Below are 9,598 nucleotides of genomic sequence, written 5' to 3' on the forward strand. Positions count from 1 at the left end.
TAATGAACTTGATGAAAAAGTTCAGGAATCATTTGGTGATCTCTCTAAAGTCCCAGCTCGAGTAAGGGGAAATGTTCTAATCAAGAGGAAATATGGAGACCATGCTTTTATCTCCAACGTGTACTATGTGCCAGCTATGAAGACAAATATACTTAGTCTCGGACAACTAGGGGAGAAAGATTACCGAATTAGCGTCAGAGATAAGCAGATGATGATAACATACGCTCGAGGTAAGCTCGTTCCTCGAGTACAAATGGCAAAGAATCAAATGTTTCTACTCGCCATTGAACATGATACGCTAAGGTGTTTGAGCGCTATCATCAAAGACTGGCTATGGTCTCTTAGGTACGAACATCTTAACTTTGAAAGTTTGAAGCAATTGGGAAGTAAGAAGATAGTGAAAGGCTTACCCAACATCCACCACCCAAATATGATATATGAAAGCTATGTTCTGAGCAAGCAACACAAAAACAGCTTTGAAAAGCAAGCTGACTAGAGATCTGCCATGCCGCTCCAGCTAGTACACACAGACGTGTGTGGTCCATTGAGGTCGTTTTCAAATGGACATAACTGATACTTCCTCACCTTCATTGAAGATTACAACAGGAAGACTTGGGTCTACTTTCTGAAAAGGAAGTTAGAGGTGTTCGACAAGTTCAAAGAGTTCAAAGCTCTTGTGGAGAAACAGAGTGGCTATTACATCAAGTCACTCAGATTAGACCAATGAGGAGAGTACAAGGATGAAAGTTTCCTAGAATTCCTTAGGCAACAAGGGATTCAAAAACAGTTCACAATGGTGTAGTTGAGAGGAAGAACCACACGATCCTTAACATGGCTAGGAGCATGTTAAAGGATAAGAATGTGTGCAAGAGTTTTTGGGCAGAAACAGTATCATGTGCAGTTTATCTACTTAACAAGTGTCCTACAAAGATTCTCGATACAAAGACACAACATGAAACTTGGAGTACTCACAAGCCCAGTGTGAGTCAACTTAGAGTATTTGGCTCCATAGCCTAGGCCAAGATCCCAGAGGCAAGAAGGACAAAGTTGGAAGATAAATAAGAGAAATATATCTTTGTTGGATACGCAAACAACACCATGGGATGTCGACTATACAATCGCATCAACAAGAAAGTTATTCACCATAGGGATGTCATTTTTGAAGAAAATGAATCTTAGAAGAGGGACCAAACTAAATCTTTCAAAGATGCAGAATTGACGCTTGAAGGAGAAAAACCTACACAGACAGGAGAAGTGGCTATCAAGTCACAAGTTCCTGAGCCGTAGACACCTCCACATGGTTCACCACAGAGGAATGAATCTATATCACCAATTGAGCGTGAAGTTTTAGACATGAGGCCTAGAAGAGCCCGTAATCTAGATGATCTGTATGAAACTAAAAAACCAATAGAAGAGTATGTTACACTATATTGTCTATTGTTGACCAACGATCCGGTTAGCTTTGAGGAGGCTAACGAAGAATACAAATGGAGAAAAGTGATGGATGAGAAGATTTAATCCATCGAGAAGAATAAAACTTGGGAGTTGACAAATCGCCTGAAGGGCTGCAAAACTATTGGTGTGAAATGGGTCTAGAAGACCAAGAAGAATGCTTAAGGAGAAGTTCAGAGATACATAGCAAGACTTGTTGCCAAGTGCTACAAGAAGAAAGAAGGGATTAATTATGGAGAAATATTTGCCCCAGTTGCCAAGCTTGAGACTATCAGATTACTAATTTCACAAGCAGTACAAAATGGATGGAAGATTTACCAAATGGATGTGAAATCAACATTTTTGAACGGTTTTCTAGAAGAAAAGATCTATATCGATCAACCACCTGGATATGTGAAGAATGGAAAATAAGATAGAGTATACAAACTGAATAAAACACTCTATGGTTTGAAGCAGACACCTTGTGTGTGGAACATGAAGATTGATGACTATTTTTAGAAGAGTGGATTTGACAAGTGTCCCTACGAGCATGCGCTATATATGAAGATGGAGATAGACGAAAGCATTCGAATAGCCTGCCTATATGTTGATGATTTAATTTTCACCAGTAACAATCCAAAGATGTTTGCCGCTTTCAAGAGGAGTATGGTCAAAGAATTAGAAATGACGAATATCGGCCAGATGACTATTTTCTTGGCATAGAAGTCGTGTAAAGTAAGGAGGGAATCTGTTAGAATTGGTGTATTCCCAAGAGGGGGGGTGAATTAGAATTTTAAAATTTATCACCTAGGTTAAGCCGGATAAACAGCAGTATATACACAACCTAGGATCTGCCTATTCAATTTCCAAATGCGTAGATAAGTATAATGTGAAATTTAAGTCATACGCATCATTCACCCATAAAATACATGTGCGGCTAATATAAAGTGCGGAAATATAAATGAACACACGATATGTTATCGGGGTTCGGCCAACCATGCCTACGTCCCCGCCTCAAACTCGCAAGCTAGAGGATTCCACTAAGAGCTCACTTAAGGGTGGAGCGTCACCGTTTACAACCAGGTCAATTAGCGGGGCTGACCTCAACCTTAACCAGGTCAATTAGCAGGGCTGACCTCAACCTTAACCAGGTCAATTAGCGGGGCTGACCTCAACCTACACGCCTTAACAGGACGACGCACCTAGCTTTCCTAACCAGGTCTAAGCCAATCCGGGACTATTCCAGGGCTAGTCTCCCTCTTCAGGCCCGTGCCTGGAAATACAACCAAAGTGTATTACAATGAAATGGTACAGTGATTGTGCTTTCAAGTAAAGCAGATATGTACCCAAATTCGAGCAATAATATACACCACAAATATGAATTAATTTGTAAGCTCAGTGTGGTTTAAGATGTCAACTCTCAAATAGATTTACTATCGTTGTAATGAGTGCGTGAGAGTGCAAACCTAAATGATCTTTGTATCACAGGATATTCAATCTAAGTGCTCAAACAAAGATATCATCCAGACTTCATATATTTCAATCAACAAGTTTTCTCAATACACATATGTATATGAAGCTCTAGCAACGTATAAGTTTGGTTTGCAAAAGGATATTCAATCTTTGTATTCAGCAAAAGATATATGAGTTAACGAGTATTGCAACAAAGATTTTATCACACTATCAAATATCTCATCAAATATTTTCAAGATTAATAACACAGTAGATATTTGAAAATGTTTTGCAACCAAAATACAAATACTATCTTATTAAGATGTTGCAATGGAGGTGCAAATCTTAGAAGATCTATCAAAGTTTTCTTAGGATAGACTTATTAATAAAGTCCCCTAAGAATACTCAAGGTTTAGCTCTCAAGGATAATAAAACAATCAAATATGAATAGGAGAGCAAACCTACTTAGACTACCACTCAATCAACTTACGAAGGGTTTAATTTGTATGAGAAGGTAAGTATGAGTGTAGGAGGCTTAAGAATGAGCATTATAGGGTTTTGGATTTTCAAAGAATTTTCCCTAATCAAAGTGGCTAATCCCCCTTAATCTTTGCAAATGAAGACATATATATAGGCAAGGGAGAAAATATGACCGTTGGGGACCTATAGGGTATTATTAGAAAAGTTTAATGGAGTTTAATGCATTTTAACCCTGTTTAGAACAATATTAACCACGATAAAAATGGGAACAACCCGAGAGGTCCGGTCGACCAAAAGTGGTTCGGTCGACCAGGACTCAAGTAGCATCTAGGACTCAAGTAGCTCGGTCGACCGGGAGCATTTTGAACTGAGTGGTCGGTCGACCGGAAAAAGGCGATTTTCAAAAATACCGCGGTTCGGTCGACCGAGGCCTTTTTGAACTGCTCGACTCGGTCGACCGGGTTGTTGGGAATTTTCCCAAGACCCTTCAGTCAACCAAGTAGTTGGAGTACAATTTTGGTCGGTCGACCGGGAGGTCAAAATGTTGACTCTCAGGGTGTTCGGTTGACCGAGGTCAAATGACCTATAAGGGGTCGGTCGACCGGGACAGGGTCAAAAAGTTGACCCGGATCGGTTTCAGTCGACCGGGCCAATTTGAACTGAGTTGGCCGGTCGACCAAAGGTGCACCAAGTGTGCATTTCGGTCCCTTCTTGCAACATAAAAACCTTATTCAAGTGCCTATTACATACAAGTGCAAAGGTGAGTGTCCTAAGGTCACTTGGGGTCCAATCAGACAATTTCACTGGAAAATATTATAATTAAGAGTTTATGAAATTGTCTTCAAGCCTTTCTTGCTTTGTGTACATCTTGATCTTATCATTCTCGATTCCTGCACAAAAACTCAACTACTCATTAGATACAATGAGTATTTGTCATAATCAAAACCGGGCGTGACCAATAAGGTCAACAGAATCTTCATCTCCCAGAGTCACTATACAAAAGAAGTACTGAAGAAGTTTGGGATAGAAAAATGCAACCCTATGACAACTCTTACTGAAACGAGATTATTATTGAGAAAGAATAAGCAAGGAGATGTTGACCCCACATATTTTAAGAGTCTGGTTAGAAGTTTGAGGTATTTGACATACACTAGACCAGACATACTCTATACAGTTGGACTTGTTAGCAAGTACATAGAGACTCCTGACCAGTCCCACTTGAATGCAGCAAAAATTATATTCCGCTATGTCAATGGTACTATCACTGATGATATGTTCTATTCATCAAGAGGTGATTGCAAACTTATCAACTATTCAGATATCGATTGAGGAAGAAATCTTGATGAAAGAAAAAGCACGACTAGATTCTCATTCTTCGCGGGAGATACAACGTTTACATGGTCATCAAAGAAGCATCTCATCATAATGCTTTCATCATGTGAAGCTGAGTATATTGCTATCAGTTCAGCTGTTTGTTATGGTATATGGATCAGGAATGTATTGAAGTATCTGGGATTGCTTCAAAATAACCCCACAGAAATCTACATTGACAACCAATTCGTGATTGCACTTGTGAATAATCCAGTATTCCATGAAAGAAGCAAGCATATTGATACTCGGTATCATTTTATCAGGAAGCATGTCAAGAAGAAAAAAGTTGAGTTGATATCTTGCAGAATGTATTATCAGATTACTGACATTTTCACAAAGCCACTGAGACATGATATTTTTGTAAGATTGAAGATAATGTTCGGAATGATAAAACCAGAAGAGTCAAGTTTAAGGGGGGATGTTGAAAATTAAACTTGATTGGGGATGGCTGGCAGCCCACCTCAGTTGAATTTGGGCAGGAGTCGGCCACCAACCTCACCAACCAGCCCACCATTGTTGATTATATTGTTCTACCAATTGCTATAAATAGACGTGTGTGTGTGTGTGTGTAGTGTAATGTGTGGTGTATGTAGGGTGAATAACTAGTGAGAAGAGAGAAATTTATATCTTTAGTTCCTCTGTATTTTTTTATTTTTTTTATTTTTAGATTGAAATCAATTGTTTTGTATTTGTGTGCAATCTGCATTGAGTTTCAATCACAACCAGTGATTGAGTGAGTCCCCTCCACCCTTCAAACTTTTTATAATGATGTTTTAACTTTCAATGATTAAGAATAGCTTTATGCATTTCAGTATATTGTCAATAGAACTATACCATGAAATCCATTAAATAAAATGGGATGTATGCACTTTTTTTTTTTTGTAAGAACTTAAGCTTGCATGTTAAATATACCATGTGAAATTAATCTTTGATTTTAGAGTGGGAAAGTAAAATTTGAGTTATCAAAGTAATTTCATTGTATGGAATTTGGCCCATTTTCTCATTGATCAAAGGGTACAAAATAAATCAAAATAATTTTTCAAAAAAGTATACCATGTAAAATAAATTTATGATTTTTTCCCATCCTCAGCTCTATCCTTATCCCATAAGTACAACGTTTGAATAAATAGAGAACAATCTCAATGTTCACTACTTATTTTTTAGCACTTTTTTTAGTATATTGTTGATACAAAAATAGAGAGGTGATTTAAATGAATTTTCAGTACTTCATAATATTTTCTTGGATTTTATTAAATTAATTTTGTTTTGTGAATTTTCCGCTACTTATAATTTTCAACATTTTTTCAATGGTAAGAACCTTTAAGTTTCACATGTTGGAACTCACACTAAAGTTCACTTGAGTAATAACTTGGCATTCGCTTTGAAAATCCATTTCTATTTAACAATTTAACCAAATCATATATTTATAATTTTAGGGAATTTTAATACAAATCTAAGTATTTGGAATCCTAAGTGAATTCTAAATCCACGCATCCAAACACTATCTGAGTGATCTCCCAAGCATTACTTTGGCAATATATTTTATTTTTTTACTGTGGACAATATTTATTCATAAGATATTTGCCTTCATTATTTCCTTTTATTTCAAAATTGTGCAATATGAACGTATAAATATTAATGATTGACAAATGGTTGTAGGAAGAATTATTCGCGAATCAAAAAGTTGCAAATAATTAGAAAATATTTGTTCGAGAAACAATAAGAACTAAGACCAACAATTATTTGCAAACAATGTTTTTTCAACATAAGGGAATGTTGAAAAGAAATTTTTTATAAAAACAATATCAACAAAAAATGTTGAAAATAATATGTACTTTTTAAGTGGTTACAAAATGTCAATTTAGCTCCTTTAGATAAATTTGAGTCTCATATCTCTTGAAAATAAGTAATGAGGGGCAAAAAGTTTCACTCTAGTGATAGTTGTGTAACTTCTTATTAATATGTAAAATTTATCAACACTAAGTGATCATTTGTAGGTAGTTTTGGTGGTAATTTTTTTTTTTTTTTTTTGTGACACTTCTTTTCCTAGACTTTTCAACTATCAATTTAATCATAAAAAAAATATAACATTTGACAACTTTTAATTTAAGATTTTTTATAAAATGGTCTGTTAAAAATGCATTTATCTATTTTTGTTGGAAATCTTGGATTAGAAGCTTAAAAGGACCAAAAAAAGAATATAAAATAATTGAGGAATTGTCTCATTTTTATAGATTTAATATAGTGATCCTACATGGAATCAAAAATGGCAAAATAAAATAACTACATGCTAATATTGTGTAGCACTTGGTTTAGGTTCAAAGTATATCTCAATGAAATTAAAGGTTAGTTGCATAAATAAAAAATATAATACCTAAAGTCATACGAATTTGAACTTCATCTCCTTTCGGTCTAACATATTTTTAAAATTTAAATAAATTAAAATTAAAACTAAAAATATACGAAACAACTAAATAAAAAGCTAAAACAAATTATAAAAATTAAAAAAAAAAAAAAAAATCTCACAAACCCAACCTAGCATCCCCAAATAAATTAACTATTCAATTGGAACCCCCATTGAAGAGTTGAAGAAAAGCCCGTTCTTTTTTTTTCTTTTTTTCTCTTCCTAAGGCCCAAACCTAAAACCCTGTCTCTTTATTCTCATTTCAAAGTCACAGTAGTACTCTTCCAACTCGTGAGAGGAGTGTGAGGAGACCCCCAGCACCCCCAACTGATGATGAGAAGGAGCATAGGGTGGTGGCTGCGAGTGCGAGGACACCCCCATCCCCAATTGATGATGAGAAGCAGCCCCATGCGGCACTGTCTGTGAGTGCTGCGAAGGCGACAGCCCCAACCCCAACGACGTCGTTGCCGGAGATTGCGCTGCGTAAGGCAGCATCGGCTGCACGCTGCCCGTTCCACAGTAGTACATTGACGGGACCGCGGACGACAGCGTTGGACTACTACTACTGCCGCTGTTAAGTACCATGTTGTCTGCTATGAGCATCCCGGCTGCCGTCGGATCGTAATAATTGTAATACTGCCCGTCGCCGCAAGCCGACGTCAACTGATGAACGTTACCGTAGTAATCGACATCGTTCATCATCAGCCCCATCGCCGAAGGATTTACGATGCTACTCATATGATCAAACGTCGGATGATGATGGTGCAGAAGCATCTGATGATGGTGATGAGGAAGTAGTAATTGATCGGAGTTGTAATACTGGGCCATTAGGACTGGGTCAACCGTCGGAAGAGGAACGATACTGTTATTATTATTATTATAGGTATGAGTAGTAGTAGTAGTAGTAGTAGTAAGAACAGCAGGTTCTAGCGACGACGGTAATTCCTGGTGCTGAAGGTTCTTGTTCCTACTCGACGTCGCACCGATTGCCTTCAAGAACTCAACTCTTCTCCTCACGTCTTCAAGCTTGTTCCCCAAGAAAAAGCCGAGTTGACTCAGTTCAGCCCCGCTGAAGCTGTCCATCCGGTCGTCCCACGTGGGGTACTTAGCCAGGGACATTTTCCGGCGTACTTTGGCCAGCTGTTCGTCAACCTTCTTCTTTCGGTCCTTGTAGAAATCGGTGAGGTCGGAGGTCCGGCGGCCCCGCTCTTCCTTTGTATGGGCTTTGTAGTTCATGATCACTTTCCGGACATTGTCGGGGTTCTCCGGCCATATCACCGGCTCCACCGGCGGCGGCGGGTTCTCCTCGTCATGTTTGGGTGCTCCTCCGCTGTATATTATCATGCAGCCTTCGACGCCGCATAGGATTGTGAACTCGCGCAACTTCTTCATCAGCCCTTTCTTCCTCTTTAGAAAGGTCACGTTCCGAGATTTCTCCTTAGGTATCAGCTCTAGGTTCAATTTTGCACGCCCCATCTTCTTGTCACCGATCTGACGGACCCCAATTTAGTCTGCTTTAACCTAATTAAAGAGAGAGAAATCAATCAAACCTACATACTTTAAAGAACCAATTAAATACACAGATTGAAAGGAGCAAAAATTAATTTTAAAAAGTAACAAAAAATTGTTCTTATCATATGCATCTGGTTTTATCTAGCATGTGTGCGATCGAAACGCTGGCCACTCATCCGTGCATGCGTGCAAGACAAATCGCGTAATGCAAGAAGTATAATAAGGAACAGGTAAGAAAGATTTGAATTTCCTACCTTGACTTCAATGGCTTCTCGCGGTCGGGATAGGAGATAGATGGAAGAAGCTTTGGTTCAATTTTATACTTCCCAAGTATAAAGTTTGGAGAGAGACGGTCGTCCTCCCGAACTCTGCCTCTTCTTCGGCGGCGGTCGCGACCCGTACCTGGGGCAGCGCCGAGGGCCTAGTTCGAACAGAGTCTTCACTGTGCCGATCGGGGCTGCTGAGAAGATCGCTGGTTGCCCGAACTCTGCTTCGTCTTCAGACGCGGTCGCGACACTTACCCCGGGCACCTGGTGCGAACGGCGTTGGTCGCTGTGCCGATCGGAACTCTGCTTAAAAAAAATATAAGGAAAAGTGATTTTAGGGTACTTCAATGGCTTCTCGCGGGTGATAGGAGAGAGATGGAAGAAGCTTTAGTTCAATTTTATACTTACCAAGTATAAAGTTTGGAGAGAGACGGTCGTCCTCCCGAACTCTGCTTCGTCTTCGGTGGCAGTCGCGGCAAGTACCTCGGGCAGCGCCGAGGGCCTGGTTCGAACGGAGTCTTCACTGTGCGATCGGGGCTGCTGAGAAGATCGCTGGTCGCCCGAACTCTGCTTCGTCTTCAGACGCGGTCGCGACGCGTAACTCGGGCAACTGGTGCGAACGGCGTTGGTCGCTGTGCCGATCGGAACTCTGCTTAAAAAAAAATGAGGAAAAGTGATTTTA

At 39.1% G+C, this 9,598-nt stretch overlaps 1 protein-coding gene across 1 annotated transcript; it reads right to left on the bottom strand.

Annotated features, from left to right (window-relative positions):
* Nucleotides 1-7,360: 7,360 nt before the first annotated feature.
* LOC131144063 (agamous-like MADS-box protein AGL80) lies at nucleotides 7,361-8,614 on the bottom strand. Its single transcript, XM_058092466.1, has 2 exons — nucleotides 8,057-8,614; nucleotides 7,361-7,912 (listed from the first exon to the last, which is right to left on the bottom strand). Exons 1-2 carry the CDS (start codon nucleotides 8,612-8,614, stop codon nucleotides 7,361-7,363), a joined length of 1,110 nt encoding a protein of 369 aa, XP_057948449.1.
* Nucleotides 8,615-9,598: the final 984 nt, after the last annotated feature.

The sequence above is a fragment of the Malania oleifera genome, chromosome 1, assembly GCF_029873635.1.
Source record: "Malania oleifera isolate guangnan ecotype guangnan chromosome 1, ASM2987363v1, whole genome shotgun sequence".
Lineage (NCBI taxonomy): Eukaryota > Viridiplantae > Streptophyta > Magnoliopsida > Santalales > Ximeniaceae > Malania > Malania oleifera.

Bases quoted from the DNA above. Each gene is read 5' to 3' on its own strand.
- LOC131144063 (XM_058092466.1), bottom strand. From the start codon at position 8,614: ATGGGGCGTGCAAAATTGAACCTAGAGCTGATACCTAAGGAGAAATCT. The intron at 7,913-8,056 runs GTTCTTACTACT...CACCATCATCAG, and splicing joins CGTCGTCGCTAGAACCTGCT to ATGCTTCTGCACCATCATCA.